Below are 20,522 nucleotides of genomic sequence, written 5' to 3'. Positions count from 1 at the left end.
TTATATTGATCGATTTGAATCATGGCTCGAGCCAATAAAAAAGTATTATTTAATTTAGGAACTTATTCGTATCCGTAATAAGCTAAGTACTGAGGAAATCAAAACGTTAAACAATAAAAAGGTCATGACGTTATGAAAAAAAATTATATTAATAGTTTCTTATTTATATTATCGCGAACATATAGTTGTATATATTTTAGTTTTTAGGGTCCATTCCTAAAGGGCTTAGCGGAAATTATTGCCGAATCCGACTGTTATTTAGCCAGTTTTTTGTTCTTGTTATACATACGACTATAATTATAATAAAATAATATGGTTAACAATTTTTTACATATAAAGAATTGAATTGAAAAGAATAATATTAATAGATTTCTATCTTATACTAAATTTTAATATTGGACATCAGTTGGGCCATGATTGACTTGTTGAAGCTTTAGGGCAGACCTAAAGTAAGGTAAGGTAATAAAATAAGGTCTTATATCTTTTTTATCCATGTAGAACCTTCTATTCTTTTGAAATCTTCCCGTCTATGACGTTGTCTTTCTCTTTTCTTGGATAGCATTTAGTCTTAGGATTACACTAACATATAAGAAAATTCATTATTCATTTACTTTTTGATAACTATGGTTATTAACGCACAACGAATTATAGAGAGACTTCGATTGTATTATTCCATGTAAACTAGGTACTGGACAGTACAGTACTTCCTCGAAAATTTTTCCTTCACTTCGTTGTACGGAATGTATAACATAATGAATAATTAAGTCAAAAAACGAAATTATGCTCATAAAACGGTGTTAAAAAATAAAGGTTATAAAAATCGCCGAGGCTATATAATAATACTTTAGAAAGGTATGTATTATCGAAAGTATATTACCAGTTAAGCTGTTATTATAAAAAAAACGTAGGTACTTGTTGCTAACTCTTAGTCGTAAAAAAGTAGAATAAATGCTAGTTTGAATTTTACTAACGTACATAGTCGATTATAATCAAGGCACAAAATTATGAAATTCTCTTATATTTTACATATATGTACATAATAATAGTCGCGTAAGATTGACGTTTTCTTATATATATATACATTTCCATGTGTTATATATATGTATAGATGTAAGCATGTATATCTCTCTCTGTCTGCTATACCTATCGTGGTTTGTAAAATTGCTTAACATTCCAATAAACATGTGTTTAAGAAACTTTGTTTCATTCTTACGCCTCCGGCCTTATATATTGCATCAAAAAATTAGCTGTCCAGACACATCCTTATGGCATTTTGAAAAATAGTTTTACTAAATACCTATTTTTTTATCACACATGTTTTGAACATATATTACGTGTAATTGTATATTATTTGTTTTGAATGCAAAAAGGCGGAAGTATAATTGCAACGACGGTAATTATATCACCGTATTTTTAACCAAATACATAACATATTACGACTACTAACTGTTCTGTAATTTTGTCTGGGAATAATACTTAGGCTATACACGTAATAAAATATGCAGTCATTTTGAAAGAAACGATTATATATATTGTATAATAATTGCAACTCTTAGACAAGACTTAAATAAGTCCTAGATTTATGTTCTCATCCCAATTTTCTTATTAAACCAAACTTTTTGGTAAAACATTGTTGTTATAAAAATGTGTTTGGGATATATTTATATTTCTCTAAAATACTTTATATTAGTCTATATCTTACCTCTATTATTATTCTGTCATCAGAACAGCAGTAGTAGTAGAATAAACAATTAGAGTTTTGTTGATGTAAAGATCAAACAAATTAAAATTTTGTTCTTATAATCAATGACAATACATTAAATATATTATTATTACGCAATTCAAATGCATTGAAAAATCGAAAATGTTAACTGTATTTAGAATATTAATTCGGGTCAAAAAATAATAAATAAAATAACAGTTTGTTGTAAAATACTTTATTGTATATAAATATTTTTATATTATTGTTATATTTTTATTGATAGTTCGCCAGATTAGCTCTCTACCAGCTATGAACTAAGTGACTAGCACCATGTGCCAAGGGAGCGGCGTGGATGAGGGGAGCAGCAGCGACGACGCTGTGGGCTACAGGGGCGACAGCCGCGACGGTGATAGCGGGGCTTGTGCGCACATCAACACGGGACTGGTGAGACACCGCGGCAGGGGCGATAGCGTGAGCTACGACAGGTGCAGCGACAGCGTGAGACAGCACTGGAGTGGCCACAGCGTGAGAAACAATAGCGGGGCTGGAGATTACGTCAACACGAGATTGGTGAGAGACCGCAGCAGGGGCGACGACGGGAGCGCTGTAAAACAGGTGACCAAGAGAGCGTTTCTTAAGAAGATGACCAAGACCGTGAGCGGAGTAGCTCAACAAAGGAGAAGCGTAAGAGTGAGAAGAAATAAGAGGAGTGGCAGCGACGACACTGTGGGCGACAGGGGCGACAGCAGCGACGGTGATGGCGGGGCTGGTGCGCACATCAACGCGGGACTGGTGGGATACCGCGGCAGGGGCGATGGCGTGAGCTACGACGGGCGCAGCGACAGCGTGAGACAGCACTGGGGCGGCCACGGCGTGAGACACGACAGCGGGGCTGGAGATGACATCAACGCGGGACTGGTGAGACACGGCAGAGGGGGCGAGGATTGGAGCGCTGTAGGCAATGTGTCCCAGGGAACGTTTCTTGAGGTAGTGACCGTGTCCAGCGAGTCCGTGTCCAGCGAGTCCGTGGGCAACGAGTCCGTGAGCGGAGTGTCCCAACCAAGGAGCGGCGAGGGAGTGAGCACTGAGGACGGGAGCGGCAGCTACGACGGGAGCGGCGTGAGCTACGATGGCGGGGCTGGTGCGCACATCCACACGAGACTGGTGGGACACAGCGGCAGCAGGAGCGGCGACCACTGCGGGGGCGACGATGGCGGAGTGAGCGATGGGGGCGGCTACGACGGCAGCGTGGGCCAAAGGAGCGTAAGCGGCGTGTCCAACGGGCTCCAGAGCCTTAGCCTGCAGGTGGACGGCGCGAGCGTTGATGACTTCAGCGGTGTCGAGGGGACGACCGTGGGGGTCCAGCACCAGCGCGGGGTGATGCGCGGGCTGCGCCAACGGGATGATTGAGCCGCAAGCCACAGCGGCGAGAGCAAAGAACACCACCAGCGATTGCATTGTAAACGTGGTCTGTGTTTTTCTGACGAACTAGATCACTTCAAACCGTTCTCGGCCGACTGATAGTTTTAATCTGCACTCGGCGGTTTTTATACTGACAGCATTATCAGATTTCAATTTTACACATGGTCTTAAAATTAATAATGAGTGAAAGGCCAATGTCAAGTGTCATATTTAAGTTATGCCTTGTTTGTTCCTTGTGCCTCCGGTGTGTGAAATAATTGATTTATAATTAAAGGTATTTAGATGTTACATAACAATCATTTGTTTTTGTGTTTTGTTTCCTGGTTTTGATTAACTTACAGATACAATAAGATTTTAAGCAAATTGCATTAAATTCATGAAGATTGAAGACCTTGTAATAAATGTGTTTCACTTTTTACTAAAAATAAAGTTACAATTGCCTCATTGATATGTTATTTAGACCAAATAGTTATAAAACAAAATATATATTTTATTAATAATTAATTAGTAAATTCTGTTTAGAACGTACAGATCTTACAAATGATAAAGTATTGTTTAATTGTATAAGCAACAGACTTATCTAGATATATATTATAGTTAAGTCTATAAAAATATATTCTACTCTAATACAATATACGTATACATACATATGACATCGAAATAAAAAAAAAATCGACAATACTTTTAGAATAGTGTATTAATAAACCTTTCTTTACTTTTAAGTCGACCTCTAAAAAATGAAAGATACGTTCGCTATAAATGACTTAAGTCTTATATGTAGGAGTTCAACAGAATTTTGAGTATAATAATAATAATTTCATTAAATAGATAAGGAGTATTTACATTACATATTACATTTTATTATTGCCATACATTTTGATTTATATAGGTAAATATTTTTTTGTTATCCTCCTGGCTGGACTTGAACATTTACACATATTTTAAACGCATTATCAGTCGGAAAAGTAACTGAATATCTATTTAATACATTGGATTAAAGACATTATACTTATTACTTAAAGTAATAATCTTATACCCTGGGTGCCTTCATACGAGGCCTAAAGAGGCATTGACTGTGTGAGTGACTATTGCAGCTTATTCTTGCTGTGCGTACTAGTCGTCTTAGCGTTTGGACTCCATTTCCACTCACCATCAGTGGAGTGGAGTCATGTGCCTACCCGGATAATATAAATAAAAGTCAGAATGTTTATAATTCAAAATGCATTACCCTTACTTTATCAATAATAATCTACCATCGGTTCGGAAAAAGGCCGAGAAGAAAACGGCGAAAGAAATAAGAAACGAACATTTTTTTAGGTCGTTGTTTACACTGTAAAGATTTATATTTCTGTTTGAAAAGATCTAAAGATGATCGTATTTCCAAACAACACTTACTTGTAAACTTAAGTCTTGTATTGAGTTAATACTTTTTCTTACTGAAGATGGATATTATAAGAACTTTGGTAATAAATAGCAATAGGTACGCTAGGGCGTATACTGACGGACTTTAAACTATGTTTTCTGAAACCACTGCTGATAAAAATTTTACATAGTAAATAAAATAGTACTAGTCAACTATTTTTGGATCTATTTGTTTATTTATAAAATTACAGTGGAACATCGATAATTCGAATTATTTGGGACCGAGGTCGATTTATATAATCGTACAATAGACTGATAATAAAGAAAAAATAATTGTCACAGATAGAATTTAATAGTCTTGCCTGTAGCTTTCAACCATAACAGTTGAAATAAATCTGGATTTTCAGTTATATTTCCATTTTATGGTTGAAAGCTTGCTAGCTTCGAGTTCCTACTTGTTAAAACACAACAAAAATACTTGGTTTTTCTGTTAATCGGAATTCTTAATTACGGCGTTAAAACAATAACAAAGAATTAAGCATAGCTTATAGGTACATTATATAATTATACAGGTAAAACATTTGACAATTTCACTAAAGGACAATTCCTAACCATATGAAACGCTTAATATAACAATTATTTTATACGGGTCAGCAAAATTAAATTACAAATATATCGCATAGGTCCAAGATCCGTAGATCCTGGGCCCATCGCTTTTTTTGGATATTGGACATTGTTATTTTCTTTTTATATCTTTAAAGCGATTTTGAAAGTCAATTTTGAAGTCGATTTTAATTTTTTATGAATAATAATGCATATAATTACATATTTCCGCAAAAACATAAAAACTAAAAATATATTAAAATTATAAATATACGATAATAAAATACAAACATGTTTTAAATAATATTCAATTTATTTCCTTCAAGAAAATTACGACCATTTTTAACATGACAAGTATTTCTTAAAGGATCGATATTGATTGATTTTTTTCGTTACCAAGTCGTAGCGTATACTGACGGACCATAAACTATTTTCTCTGAAACCACTGCTGGTGAAGATTTAACATCTACTCGGGATTGATGCGAAACAGCTGAGCCGGTAGAGTAAACTGCGTTAGGAGACACGTACACAGATCGGGCATCAACAACAGCTGGAGCAACTTCGACAACGGGTGAAGCAACATATGCAGGCTCAACTACTTGTTCTGTAACCACAGCAGGTGATGTCTTAACATCTACTCGGGATTGATGGGACACAGCAGAACCTCCCGCGTAGACGGTTGCAGATGGAACCACATTAACCAAAGTTGGGGCAGCAATAACTGTTTGTGCAGGTTCGTAAGTCTTTGCAGCAACAACGGCTGGTGCGGCTGCTACAACTGTTGGTGCTGATGATCGTACATCTACACGGGATTGGTGAGATACAGCCGCGGGAGCAGCAACCACGGTCTGTACAGGTGTCACAACAGCCGGTTCTACAACAGTCCGTGCAGCAATAACGGCAGGTGCGGCGGCAACCACCGTGGGTGAAGAAGTACGCACATCTACTCGAGACTGATGAGAAACAGCTGCCGGAGCTGCATATACAGTAGAAGGTGCTGCGTATAATGCGTGAGTTTCAACTACAGGCTCGTAAACCTTTGCTTGATAATGCAATGCACTTGCAGTAAGCACATCAGATGTATACGATGGAGCAGCAATGGATACCGCAAATAACGCACTTAACACCACCAGCGATCTCATTTTGAACGTGGTCTGTGTAAGGAGTCTTAGGAAGATCACTTCAAACCGTCACGGTCGACTGATGATCATCTCATAGATGTTCAGCTATTTATACAAGTGTGTATAATCTATGCAAAATTTTATTTAGATCATTTAATACTGGGCGTACAGGAACATAAATGTTGGTGTCCTTGAAACCTATCGCCGAAAAAGGCGTCTAAAAAGGTCGATGTTGATACGTCGCTTTGTTTAAGTAGCAACTTGCGGCAATTGACATTTTGTAAATGAATAATATCAAATGCTAAAGTCGAAACAGGATGTAATAGGATATACATTTATTAAAACTAATGTCCGGTATTCAATGCAAACTAATATTAAGAGCTATTAACGTTTTTTTTTACATTACATGTTTATTAAATTAGTATGTAAAACAAGATGTTTATAGAAATACTAGCTGTGTCCGCGACCTTGTACGCCTTTGAATATAACAAAAAAAAATATTATTGTACCCTAAGTTATTCCCTATTATATCAGTTATTTGCCAGTAAAAGTCCTGCCATAATCTGTCCAGCCGTTCTAGAGATTAGCCGGAACAAACAGAACGACAAAATTTGTAGTAAATGTTATTTTGGCGTTCTGCCTTTAGCTATTTCTAGATAGAGATAGTCCAAGCACGCATCTCAATGTATTTTAATATCTTACTACCAATGTATAAACTAATGTTTGTGATTTATAAGAAATCTTAAAGTCTAAAATTAAAAAGAAAACTGTTTACTTCGAACCCAACGTCAGCCTAGGGCTATATTACCTATTACCTATAAAAATCATTCAGGTTAAGTATTAAACATTAATTACGGTGATTTATCAATATTGAGAATCAGTAACTATTCTTATATTTTACATTCAACGCTAACTTGATGACTATCTTTTTCACATTAATCTGAAAGAAATGAATAAGAGATCCACTTTGAAAGTTTTTTGTAGTATCAATGATTTTATTTGTAACCATCAGCGTTAGAAATATTTTTCTTTACATATCTGTTTAGCTTAACTTATAAGGCCACATAGGATTACAGTAATTAAAATAAAATGAAAAAAAAATCTTAATAGAAGTATAATGGAAATGGAAAATTATTATTAACAAAAAATATTTAAACATAACTTTAAAGTGTGCACATACATATGGGTAGTGTGCATGTGTGTATAGAACTGTATTGTTTGTTTTAATTATTATTTAAATAAAAAATCTTCCATTGAATATATTTATTTATTTTAAGCTTTTTTACGTATCGAGAACTGTTAAATTTTCATAAAGTTCATCATTAAAAAAATAATTAATGTATAATAATTATTATAAAATAAAATATTAATATTAAATAAATTATATTTCCTTTATTTACCAAGTACAAGTAAGTACGTATTTTTACGAGATTAATTTTAATTTAATTCGAAATATAGACTCTACCAAGAAAAAGCAATAAAAATCTCTGTAGTCACTCCTTTCATCAAGTTTGTTCGTGTACTTGTAATAATTAATGGAAAATCGTTTATAAAATTTAACGAACAGTAACTCTAACCCCTTATGTGTACATCAGTCTATTACACTATAATATTGCATAGAGAGATCCTTTAAATCTAAACTTATAATGATTTAAATATACACAATAATAATCTCTAAATTATTAATAGTACCTGCCACTTTTATTATTAATGTTATTCATTTCGGGATATTTACCATGTTTTTTTATTTTTTTTTTGGGTGGAGCTCCACCATGTTAATTTAAAAACCTGCCACTTTTGCTCTAAAAATAATTAGGTATAATTTTATTTTCATGATATATATTTTTTTTTTTGACAGCTTATTTATATGTAAATTTATAAAGGAAAACTTATCTAATACCATTTGAGACATTTCTGTGATATACTAAATAAATATATACATAAATAAACATTATAAGAATTACTCATTAGATATGAGATATATTTGTAAGAGAAGTAATATTGAAATAAATATAATAAGAATCATCACGTTAGTCGTAAATTAATTCAAATATAGCACTGCCATCTAGTAGCCACTGCAAGAACTAAATACTGCGCGGCCAGTTTATTGTAAAATTGCACGGTTATGTATTAAACCAACTCCTATTCACGTTCCAACTATTAAGTGCTATTATGATACAACAGATGTCAGTAAACGAATTCATATTTTTTTCTTATAAAAGGAAATTTTCATACAACAAGAAAACTTAGAAACAATTATAAAACGTAATGATAATAACCAAATTATGTAACATAATTTGTTAATATGTTGAGTTTTAACACTGGCCTATGTTAGATATATTTATAATTATATTTCTGCGGTTTTTGCTACTTCTAAGTAGTTTCTCAAACGTTCAAATTATTAAATGTCTATGGGAAAATATATATTAGTCCGTTAATAATTACTAATGAATAGTTAATAATTAGTTAGTTATAAATAATTCATTCGGAAAAGACTCGATTCGTTTTCAGGTTAAATTTAGTTGTTCTTAAACGATATATCGAATTGCTTTAATTATTTTACAGCGATTTTTTAAATTATATAATTTTTTAATAGTTGTCTGAAAGCATCTGAAATATTCAAAAAAGCACGGCCTACTATCGATATTATTTTTACTACTTTGGACGGCAATTTCATACGGTAATCATCAATCCAAAAAACACAATAACACATATGCTTTTGAAAATAGTTTTAATAGTAAAATATGCGGGAAAATATTTATTGGTAAATCTTTTTCAATTATGTTTTTTTAAGCGACATAGGTATATACATATGTAAATTTTAAACAGGCTTCCAAAATTAATACAACTTCTTCTTGAACACATATACATAGATATTTCATAATACACAGAATATGACCAATTTAAAAAGAAACCTTTTTTGCCTTACTACTTCTATACAAACTTAAAGAAAAAGAATCCACTCTCGCCATTTAGGCCAACTACAAATATCGCCTTGTGCATGCAACCCGATACCGATAAAACCCCAAATTTTTTTATAAAACAGGTATTGAATATCATATTTTTTTTTGTAATACGAATACTTTATATTATAATTATATAAACCTTATTATACAACTTGTAGTTAATTAAGTAAAACACGTGAGTCTAGTATTCTGGCGTCACTTTTGTATATCATTCATACTCGTCGCTTGATGACTACATCGTGAGAAAACTTGTTCGTGTTGCATGATCATCGGTACTGTTTAAATTTAAATGAAGACCTGAGGCCTTCTTTCCTTAGGTAGAGTGAAAGATTTTCTCTAAACGCCAAGATACATATGTATGATAATATCTAGAAAAACAAAATGATTTACATATCATTTGATAGGTACTCCGGGTATCGCATAGAGTATGCAATGTTTATGCCCCATTACTGTACTTATTAATGAGGTGATAAAAAGCTATAATTTAGATATTTATGACGATATTGATTTGTGATATGGAAAGTCTCAAATTAGTGCTGGGTTAAAAAAGGCTCAATTGGGTGTAGTCGCAGTGTTGAAACTTTGAGCGGACCGTTGTCCACAAATAAGATGTTTATTCTTAAATTTACATTTACACTATGAGTCATCAAGTAATGTATCTTAGAGAGAGCAGTATCGTAAAGCAGGAAGTATCGTAAATCGGATCTAGTAATGGCATGTAATGGTATGATTATTAACTTCCGTACTAGTATAACACTGATCATAAAACACATTATATGTGATGTATGAAATAGAGATTTAGTTTCAGATATTTTCTTCCCGTATCACTTGAACAAACTTGAACTCTGCACAAACGAGCCAATCAACAACACATATATGTATTGCTTACAATGGAAGAAACAAGGAGTCGAGATGGCCCAGTGGTTAGAACACGTGCATCTTAACCGATGATTGCGGGTTCAAACCCAGGCCAGAAAACATCGTGAGGAAACATGCATGTGACAAATATCATAGAAATTCTGCCACATGTGTATTCCACCAACCCGCATTGGAACAGCGTGGTGGAATATATTCCAAACCTTCTCCTCAAAGGGAGAGGAGGTCTTTAGCCCAGTGGGAATTTACAGGCTGTTGTTGTTGAAGAAACAATTATTATAGGAACAAATCTAAATAAAAATATGTAGCTATATATCAATCAAACTTCGTTTTATATGTTCGGTACTCATTCTACCTACGGCTTTATCTGCGTGCCCGATTAAACACGTGCATGATAGGAAAGGGGCAAGTTACCTATAAGTACCCTATGTCCGATTATTTATAGCAGAGTACCAGTATGCTCAATTAAAAAACAAATACACAAACTAACTTTCACATTTATAATCTAAGTTTGATATAACGATATAAGTTAAGTTATAATAATGAAAATTACATTTTATGTAGTTGTGCTTACACTTGATGTAATTGCACTTAGCATGCAATCGAAATATTAAATGAATAAGCGTAAAAACCTAATAGTGTCCCTGTACGAAATAGACCTTGACAGGAACGCAGGGAAGCCCACTGTTACGTGGCGGGCCGTTCAATCAACGAAATGTAGGTCATCGAACAAATCGGCGCAGCGAAAACCACGAGACTCCGTGCTACTAAAAGTTTTATTCAATATTTGTTATTGATAAACAAAAAATACTCGTCAAACACCGGTGTAGGAATACGCCTTGATGGAAGTATATTCATGACGCAATAACGATTTAGTTATACCATTTTATTGTTACGTAATATTCGCTGTTATGCAATGAAGACATTATTAAAACCAAAAATAAATTCAATACCATCTAACTATGAACATCTTCGAATAAATACAATTATAGCATAATATTAAGAAACGATATTTATTAAACGAGTTATTTATTCACCACTTCACACAATTTGTTATTTTTATATTTGATCATTCATAATTTATGATTATATGATATATAAAATATATACATTGGACAATTCTACAGGTTTTTAGTCTTTGTATAAGGCTTGTACGGCCTCCACTGCGAGTTGCAATAGACGGCATTCGGGAAACCCGTGTTCAACTTGCAACATTAAATTTCCAGTAATTCGGTAAAAATATTAGTAGTTAATATTATTTCCTAAAGAGTCTTTAAGAATTTATTACAGAAATGAATATTTGAATATGGCTATTGACAGAAATTCTAAAATAGAATAAAATTGACATACTTGATTTGTTTACATCTATGTTAATATGTTTGTTATAATGAATTGATATGATTGATGTTAGTTCCAAACAAATGGAGATTTTTTATGAGAAAACACTTCAAAAGTACTTATTAGTCTACTATGTACAATTCAAAACAAACATAAAAAACTACTTTTTATATTTTTTTAAATCAAAAAAAAAAACAAACAGTACCACATTCCACGAAATAGGTTGTATAGGTTTAACAACCTACATCGTGATTGATTCATTTCACGAGAAGACAGAAGATAGCATAAAAAATGTAAATAACGTTCCGAAGTGAGTAGCCGCAAGCGGTTATTACATAACCGCGGTGCCGATGATCTCAGCTCCGCGAGAGTGTAGCAAGAGGGTCACTGTTTATATGAACCTATGAAACTTGGATTGCTCTTTTACTTATATTAGCTTTTCACATCTTAACTAAAACAAAATTTAAAGTGAGTAAGCTTTTTACCTATTGTGCATTAAATATGTATTTTATAAAATGCAATGTTTCCATATGTAATTTCTTATAATAAAATGCTGCTCAAATCGATATGACGATAGCCTGTAGAATATTTAAGAAAAAAAATTTTTTATTTTATATGTTTGCGGTCTCAGCCTTAAATGAGCATATACACCATAACAAAACAGCCTCAGGAATAAGCTCTTAACCTCTTTAAAGAACAGCCTTTCATTTTATTGTCAATTCAAGTTTAATCGATATCGATCCATATTAATCGATATTTTATTTTTTTTAAAGAACTGCTAATGTAACTTTACTACTCAAGACTGTGTTACATTCGTTAAAAATTAAAATTTACATCAAAGGTAGATTTAATGGCGAGGGGCGCGTCTAGAGTTTCCTACACTAAGAAAGTATTAATAAAATACAAGCGTTGTTCATCATATAATATATGAATCCTATTTGATTGTCACAGATAATACGTTTCAACTAACGCAGAAAGCGTATCATCTAAGAACGCTATGGCATTATGTTCGCTAGTATATTATGCTGCTATTTTGTTTCCGTTTGAAATCCGCTAGATATCCAATTAACTTCAAATTTTGTCGCGATATTTTCAGTCTTTTTTGGTACAATTATTATTATTTCTTATTTATTGAACCCTATGATAAATATCATGTTACAAAACATTTTACCCTAAGTAAGCCGGCGAGTATACACAATGCGGCAAGACATAGAAATGGTTCAGCGAACTCTTGCGCAAGCTCAAGCGTTAACGTCAGATTGTTGCGCCCGCACAGGTCCGGTTCACGCTGCCCTGGAAAGCCCGTCTTGTGCAAACACACAATGTCCAAAATAAATCCTGCAGAAAACCTTGAAAATATGTGTCAGACCTCAGAGTAATGTTACTCAACTTGTATATTCAATTGCCTGACTATAGCTGTTGACAATACCTATAATTATTAACAAAGAATGTTAACATATGTTCTTCTAATCACAATATGAATATTATTTAAAAGTAAAAAAAGTTTACCTTACCTACCTATACCTAGTTTATAGGAATTTTAGTTATTCATCTTTATAAATAATAAAAATTTACAAACTAAATATATTGCTATTCAATAACATTACTTTATTTATGTAATAATTAATATACATTTAAAATAGAATATGTTTTTAATGAATATATATTTAGTGTATTAATTATACTACTTATTAATAAGTCATTCTTATGAAATCTCTACATGGGCGCGTTGAAGTCTTTTATGCGTACTAACTTAATCTAACCTAAATTAAAATACTCTCTCTGAGCAAAATTATTTCATACTATTAATATTCTTATTTTGAATACTATTTTTCAAAGAAATGTATCTGGTTAACCTTTTTGGGTTTACGAGGTAACAGTGAAAGCGTTTTAAAGTCATTATATCCTTTTAAGAGCGAATAACCTACATTATACGACGCTAGGAATCGCAGACGTACTTTATTAGATAACCTTATGTCACAATGGAGACATTGTATTCAAATTATTCTTATTACATAAATACTTCAATATTAAAAACAGTTAAGGTTTTGCAGTATATATTTTTATTGCAGTTGGGACATCATAATAATTTAATTATACTTGATAGGGTTTTGGGCAAGTCCGTCTGGGTAGGTACCACCCGCTCATCACATATTCTACTACAACACAGCGATACTTAGTATTATTGTGTTCCGGTTTGAAAGGTGAGTGCGACAGGCACAATGGACATAACATCCTAGTATCCTACATTGGTTATCCACTTATCAACAGAAAGACCAAATGCTTATAAAAATAGTCTTTCAGTTACTTTAGTCATCGAAAAGTACAACATTACATAATGTTGAAGAGTTTGTTTATGTATGTATGTATAAACATCTCATCACAGGATCTGCAAATCTCATATAACAAAACTCTTTTTGCGAAAGATAACCCAATTATTGCGAAGCAAGGAGAGTTCACGTTGGCACCCACTAGTTCAGAGCGGTGACTGTTGCTGTGAAAGAAACCAAGCACAGCAGCTAGTACATAATACACATACTTCAAATAATCAAATAATGACAATGTGCCAGTAATTTCACCAGTTAACTAACTCGTTATACTATGAGAACAATATAAAGCACTATTGTATTGTGAGAAAAAAAATAAACGCTTTCCTGAGTGATAGATACTTATCCGCAGGCAGACTTGTACGAGTCTCTTTATTCTATATTTCTAAAACACAGCGTTCTATCTTATTAATATGGCCTAATGTTTTCTGAGAATTATTTTGTAGAATTAATATAAAATAGGCTTCATGTATTCCCTACAAAGTAACATAATTGGACTGAATGGATACCAGTAGAAGCAATACCTGGCCCTATATTCATTATTTATGTTATGATATTGTTAATACCACCATAATCAGAAATATTAAAAACCTGAATATCATGTGCGGAAAATCATAGTTCTTCTAGCTAACTAGTCAAAAACATTTTGCTACTCATTGGAAAAAAATAACAACATTGAAAAGACATGAGATCCGTCAAGACGACCTCAATTTTATCCCCATTTGGCAATACATACTCAGAACCCAAGCATGAATGGATCATAGGGTTAATCAATGACAAAAAAGACGTCATACCCTGTACCACTAAATCGAAATAAAATACATCGTATCGATAACTGCCTCACTAGAACTACAAAAATGTTAGTGAATGTTGCTTCAACGGATATCTTGGTAGGAGTCTGAGTCGATTATCTTACAAAATCCAACTGCGTGAATCTTTACGTTGGTCGAAGTATAAAGCGTCGTGGTGGTAAATGTGGCAGTCATTCGGACGCATTCAGAGCGCCGGTGAAGTAGTGAAAACAAGCATAATAGACTTTTAAGTGATTAACAAGAAAGTGTAACAAAACAAGTAAGTTTGTTGTGTTTAATTAAAACAAAGATGATTTTAAACTAATAATTACATTTAATACGGATTATGATTAAGTGATCGAAGTGAACAGGATTTCAAAGTGTAAACAGTCAGATAACTTTCATCGAGATATCTCTGAAACAATAACAAAATATAATCTACTAATTCACATTTGATTATAACGAGAAGCGACTTGACATGTTTATTTTCTTTCGAAAAAACGCATATTAACGAGAAGAAGATGAAATAGTTAACAACTACTGCATTTATTCATGTAGTCTTAATTTCAACGTATATTATTTGCTATAAGTGAATCTTATACTTTCACTTTAAACGAACTTTGAAGAAAGTCTTATACAAACTGCGTATAACGGATCCTGCATAAGGTTGATAAGATGCAAATTGTAAATTCCACCCATCCAGTCACTTGTCTGTTAAAGATTTTTAATCACACAGACTCTACATTTCACACAAGCGTATTTTCTCTCATGTATTCCATAGTTTTTTGTTTGTTGAATAAAATTGTTTTACTAGCAGTTTAAAAATAATAAATAACAATTTATTTATTATTTTTGTTAGACGTAATTAAAATTTATTGAAGTGTTAAAGTAACAAGCAAGTTCTGTGCCGTAATATATTGCATAAAGAAAGAGAATTACATTTTGAAAGTTACATCATTCCGATTACGAGAAATTATGACGCACCGGTCGGTACGTGAGGAGCTTGTCGATGGACAACTGTGCTAGTTTTTGGCGACACTGACATCATTAACACTTTCAAAATAAAAACAATGAGTGACACATCATATGAACATCAATATACAAATCTAATCTTTTGAACGATATCTAACAACGATCTATCTGACCAAACAAAAATATTTTCTTCTTTAATTGTTTCTATTAAAATATTATTGTCATACATAATAATGCCTTTACGAAACACGTGAGAGCGCTTTCGCAGACGCACTCTTGCTTGAACCGTCACAACGAAGCCCCGGCGTTATGGAAGCTTACATAACCGCTGTCCGCGAAAGTAAAAGTGTTTCTCCGCCTACGTACTCATGTTTCAACATTTACACTACTTTGCATGATTCGACGCATATTTATTTTATATTTTTATTTTGCAGATCATGCGGTGGTTTATATTTTGTTGTGTTCTGCTATTAACAATAGCGAATATATCAGCCGATTGGTCTTGGGGTGGAGACGACAATACAAAAAATGATAACATCAACAAGTCGACGGAGTTACTACAAGGCGAAGAAATAATTGATGCACAAGACAAACATTTTAACACAAATGGTACAGTTCTTGACGATATCGTTGATGAATTAGTAAGCAGCAAACAAGGCCGAAGCTTAAGTGGTTTTGATGATGTATATAGTGATCCAACTATTAAAGAAGCATTAGATGCCGGAGACGACAGAGAAGCAAGAAATTTAATAAAAGGTCGTCTATGCACATTAGGACTTATACAGGTAGACTAATTTCTTTTTAATGAAATCAGAGCAAATTTTTTTTTCTATATATATTAATATTTATGAATTCCTTTTAGTGTGAAGATGATGAGTCTCAAGAAAAAAGGACATACGTTTCACCGGATGAACTGATTTATGCGCAGCCTGTAGACATTAAGCCTATTGGAAAACCCGTAGCCTCCATAGCGATACGAGGACCACCTAGAGCTTATGGACCACCCAAACCCATGCATTATCCTCCGCGTCCTCAAAAGTATCCGCCAAAGAGACCAAACTACAATGGAAATGGACGACCCGGTTTCGCTGACAAATATGGTGTCGCTGGAAATAATTACCAATTTTCTCAAAGCAGTGGTTCATACAATGGATATGAGGGAAATTATGTAACTAAGCCACCAAGCTACGCAAATAATGAACCATATAATTTTGAACATTCAAAGCCTTCTTACAACAAAGTACCTTCAAATACAAACACAAACACCAAAACTGAAATTGTCCAGCAACACGTTCATCATCACTATGTCCACGGTGATACCGATAAGGAACCTAAAGTTATTATAAAACCAGTGGCTATACCAGTTGGATCTGTAGGACATTTAGCATCTCAAGTACACGCACAAGAATCTTCTGACATAATTACATCATCGGGAGGAGACTTTAATTCCGTAACATCAGGCGGATTTAGACCTATGACTGGTAGTTTTACTTCCAATAGCAAACCAATTTATGAAACAGATACCATATACGGATCACAATTCAGCCACAATAACTACAATAAAGGAGGTCTCAATATTCAAAATCAAGGGTTACCGAACCAATTTAGTAACAATGCTTTTGATGATCAGCGATATGGTAATTCTTTAGGTTCGTATGCTTCTCAAAGTGGAGAATTTTACAAAAAAGAATTAAATGTCGGGTCTAGTAATAATCTGTACAATCAAGGCCCTGCTACATTTGGACAAAATAATCTTTATCAACAAAACTATCATGAAGCTAAGGCACAAGGCTTTGAATGTGTTTGTGTAAATTACGACCAATGTCCAAGCCAGGAAATAATTGGCCGCAGAGATGACTTATATTTGCCTATTGACCCACGTAACAAGGGCAGTGAAATTACAGCACTGACGGAAGAACAATTGGACAATTTAAACAAAACCACATCTGAGACAGATACTAAACAAAACGTAACTGAAATTAAAAAGATCAGTAAAAGAGACGTTAGTGAGCTGAAAGACAAGGAAGAAGCAAAAGAAATTGAACCGGTAAGTGAAAACTTTAACAAAGAGTTACACAACTAACATATTTAGTTTCGTTGAATACCTATCATTCCATATCAATCGTCATTTTCATTTTCCATACAACTTAGGTCTGGGGTAATATATTTCAGTCAGATGGAATTGTATAACAAAAACCTTTATCACATCTGACTGAAATTACTCACAAAAGAAAAACTAAACAATGGGCATTGACACTAATCTAACACAAAATCAAAATATATACTTAAATATAAAATATATATTACTGCAGCGCCTCCTCGGGTTTGCTGGTGGAAATGGCGGTAATAGCAACAAACAAGTTCAGCCCACGTTTGGTGTCTCTTTTGGGTTGCCCCAGCCTTCTAATGGATATCCAATTAATCCCTACAATTCTAATCCTTTACACAATCCATATGGTCCTGCCTTGAACGGAGGTGGTCTAAATCTAGGACTACTATCTGTTAATCCACTATTAGCCATTCAAGTAACGAAAAATGATTATGGAGAAAAATTAATAAAACCATTTGTAAATTTACATGTTACACCAAACGAACATGTAATTAATAAATTAGGGCATTTGTTTCACGAGAAAAAACAATATCTTTTAAACAAACATGAACATTATCACCATTACAATCCATATTTCAACCAACATGTACATAGACCGTACACACATACTCCTCCTTTTAATTCTGAACATTATGGTATTAATAGGCCCCCAATTTACTCCCCACATCATTCCTATTATCAAAATAACCATTACCGTATAAACCCACAACATTTGCCTGAAGCACCGCATGATAACGATGATTACTATGACGACGATAATGATAATCATTACTTCGATCAAAATCCGAACTATAATTATGAAAACTATGGCTTTGGAAGATCGGCTAACTTTAGTGAAAATAATAGAGACAATACTTATGCCAATCGGTATGCATATTCACGTTCCCTTACCATTCCCTCCAATCCTGGGGCTAACCGGGGAGGCCAAACCATTCGTTTTCCTCAGTCGAGAAAGAAAAGGGATGTCATCACAGATGTACCTAAAACCAAAAACATAGAAGAGGTAACGCAACGAAATTCAACAACAATCCTACTAACATTAAATTTTTATTATCCTGAGTCGAAGAGATACTTATTGTTTTATTTTTCAGCGTCAAGGTTACTTTGGTCGCCCGCAAATTCCTCAATGTCAACAAAACCAAGTATGCTGCCGCCGCCCTCTTCGTCCCCAAGCCTCAAATCGCGGTCAGTGTGGAATAAGACATTCTCAAGGTGTTAATGGAAGAATCAAAACTCCTTCTTACGTAGACGGTGACAGTGAATTTGGCGAATACCCTTGGCAAGCCGCTATTTTAAAGAAAGATCCTAAGGAATCGGTTTATGTTTGTGGTGGAACACTTATTGACGGACTCCATATTATGACCGCAGCTCATTGCATAAAATCGTAAGTATCAATTCATAACACATATAAACTCTAAACTATTCTATGTCTTCCAAACTATTGATATTCCGGCATTGTTCTCCAAACAATTCTTACATAATAATTACATAATATATTTTTATTTTACAGATACAAAGGATTCGAGTTGCGAGTGCGGTTAGGAGAATGGGATGTAAATCATGATGTTGAATTCTACCCTTACATCGAAAGAGACGTAATTTCTGTACATGTACATCCGCAGTACTACGCTGGAACGTTAGATAACGATCTTGCTATTTTAAAATTGGAGCACCCTGTTGACTGGACCAAATATCCTCACATCAGTCCCGCTTGCCTTCCGGATAAATACACCGAGTATGGTGGACAAAGATGTTGGACTACCGGATGGGGAAAGGATGCCTTTGGTTCAAATGGAAAGTACCAAAATATACTGAAAGAAGTTGATGTGCCAATACTGCCTCATGGACAATGTCAACAACAATTACGACAGACACGATTAGGGTACAACTATGAGCTTAACCCTGGATTCATTTGTGCCGGCGGTGAAGAGGGCAAAGATGCCTGCAAAGGCGACGGTGGTGGTCCCCTTGTGTGCGAACGCAGTGGCACCTGGCAATTGGTCGGCGTTGTGTCGTGGGGTATTGGTTGTGGGCAACCAGGCGTACCAGGTGTATACGTGAAAGTTGCTCACTATCTAGACTGGATCTCACAAATTACTGGAAAGTTTTCACATTATTAGGAGAAGATAAATATCCAGTACATCAAATGTCAATTTTATTATATTCCATTGAATTTTAGAATGTAGACATTTATTTAAATTCTTAATTTATTATCAACCTTTGGACGGTAAGGTCCAGAGATATTAAGTAAATGCTTGTGCAATTATTTGTAAAATAAACTAATTTAAAAATAAACTTGTTCTAATTTTCGTTTTCCTTCTATTTCTAATAATGTAACCCCGTAATATTTAAGCATACCTATATACAAACAATACTCTAAAACAAAGTATATATCTACAGCTCTATTTAATAAACTTAGTTTCGAGCAATGCCAATAAAAAAAATTAATTCATATGTACCCCTCCATCTAAGCTTAAAGCTTAGCCCAAGTGGTCTTAATTGATCCTGTAACTTTTTACATTATATATTAAATTACATGAAACAAACTTACTCAAAGATAAAGAGAAGGCTTTTTTAATATGTTAAAATTTCTTCCAGTTCATTCAATTGAAACTGCGAATAAGAATTGCGGTCCAAAATATACTTTAGGATTTACTAATCAATAATAATTTCAAGATACAAAAACCCCAATACGTAGTGGACAGAAAAATATATTATTCCTTTAGATGTTTCCTTTTTTAAATCATATCAATTTCTATCACAACTTCTGTGAGTTGATAAAGCTACTTCTCTACGTCACATTCTGATTATTATTCAAAAGACTTAAGTACTTTTATTTTAGTATTTCTATTTACTTACAAAATTTCTGTAATAATCTACGATATTTACCTTTTTGAAGGAATAAGATTCACGATTTACAAATGTTATTCAG

The 20,522-nt window shown here is 33.7% G+C and overlaps 3 protein-coding genes across 4 annotated transcripts; 1 reads left to right on the top strand and 2 right to left on the bottom strand.

Moving 5' to 3' along the window:
- Nucleotides 1-1,921: 1,921 nt before the first annotated feature.
- Nucleotides 1,922-3,244, bottom strand: LOC124536506 (cuticle protein LPCP-23-like). Its single transcript, XM_047113062.1, has one exon. The coding sequence runs from the start codon at nucleotides 3,158-3,160 to the stop codon at nucleotides 2,003-2,005; it is 1,158 nt and encodes a 385-aa protein (XP_046969018.1). The 5' UTR covers nucleotides 3,161-3,244; the 3' UTR covers nucleotides 1,922-2,002.
- Nucleotides 3,245-5,387: 2,143 nt separating this feature from the next.
- Nucleotides 5,388-6,279, bottom strand: LOC124536274 (signaling mucin HKR1-like). Its single transcript, XM_047112785.1, has one exon. The coding sequence runs from the start codon at nucleotides 6,229-6,231 to the stop codon at nucleotides 5,482-5,484; it is 750 nt and encodes a 249-aa protein (XP_046968741.1). The 5' UTR covers nucleotides 6,232-6,279; the 3' UTR covers nucleotides 5,388-5,481.
- An 8,369-nt stretch (nucleotides 6,280-14,648) lies between these two features.
- On the top strand, nucleotides 14,649-19,885 carry LOC124536225. Of its 2 annotated transcripts, XM_047112715.1 has the most exons (6): nucleotides 14,649-14,788; nucleotides 15,915-16,265; nucleotides 16,343-17,527; nucleotides 17,793-18,593; nucleotides 18,682-18,974; nucleotides 19,101-19,885. In XM_047112715.1, exons 2-6 carry the CDS (start codon nucleotides 15,918-15,920, stop codon nucleotides 19,708-19,710), a joined length of 3,237 nt encoding a protein of 1,078 aa, XP_046968671.1. In that variant the 5' UTR covers nucleotides 14,649-14,788; nucleotides 15,915-15,917; the 3' UTR covers nucleotides 19,711-19,885. The 2 variants fall into 2 exon arrangements, with proteins under 2 accessions (XP_046968671.1, XP_046968672.1); XM_047112716.1 differs by lacking the exon at nucleotides 17,793-18,593.
- The last annotated feature ends 637 nt before the right edge of the window (nucleotides 19,886-20,522 follow it).

Source organism: Vanessa cardui, chromosome 16 (genome assembly GCF_905220365.1).
Source record: "Vanessa cardui chromosome 16, ilVanCard2.1, whole genome shotgun sequence".
In the NCBI taxonomy this organism is placed as follows: Eukaryota; Metazoa; Arthropoda; class Insecta; order Lepidoptera; family Nymphalidae; genus Vanessa; species Vanessa cardui.
The sequence above is the reverse complement of the archived record's forward strand: the minus strand, read 5'-3'. Positions and strand labels throughout refer to the sequence as shown.

Bases quoted from the DNA above. Each gene is read 5' to 3' on its own strand.
- LOC124536506 (XM_047113062.1), bottom strand. From the start codon at position 3,160: ATGCAATCGCTGGTGGTGTTCTTTGCTCTCGCCGCTGTGGCTTGCGGC.
- LOC124536274 (XM_047112785.1), bottom strand. From the start codon at position 6,231: ATGAGATCGCTGGTGGTGTTAAGTGCGTTATTTGCGGTATCCATTGCT.
- LOC124536225 (XM_047112715.1), top strand. From the start codon at position 15,918: ATGCGGTGGTTTATATTTTGTTGTGTTCTGCTATTAACAATAGCGAAT. The intron at 16,266-16,342 runs GTAGACTAATTT...AATTCCTTTTAG, and splicing joins GCACATTAGGACTTATACAG to TGTGAAGATGATGAGTCTCA. The intron at 18,975-19,100 runs GTAAGTATCAAT...TTTATTTTACAG, and splicing joins GCAGCTCATTGCATAAAATC to ATACAAAGGATTCGAGTTGC.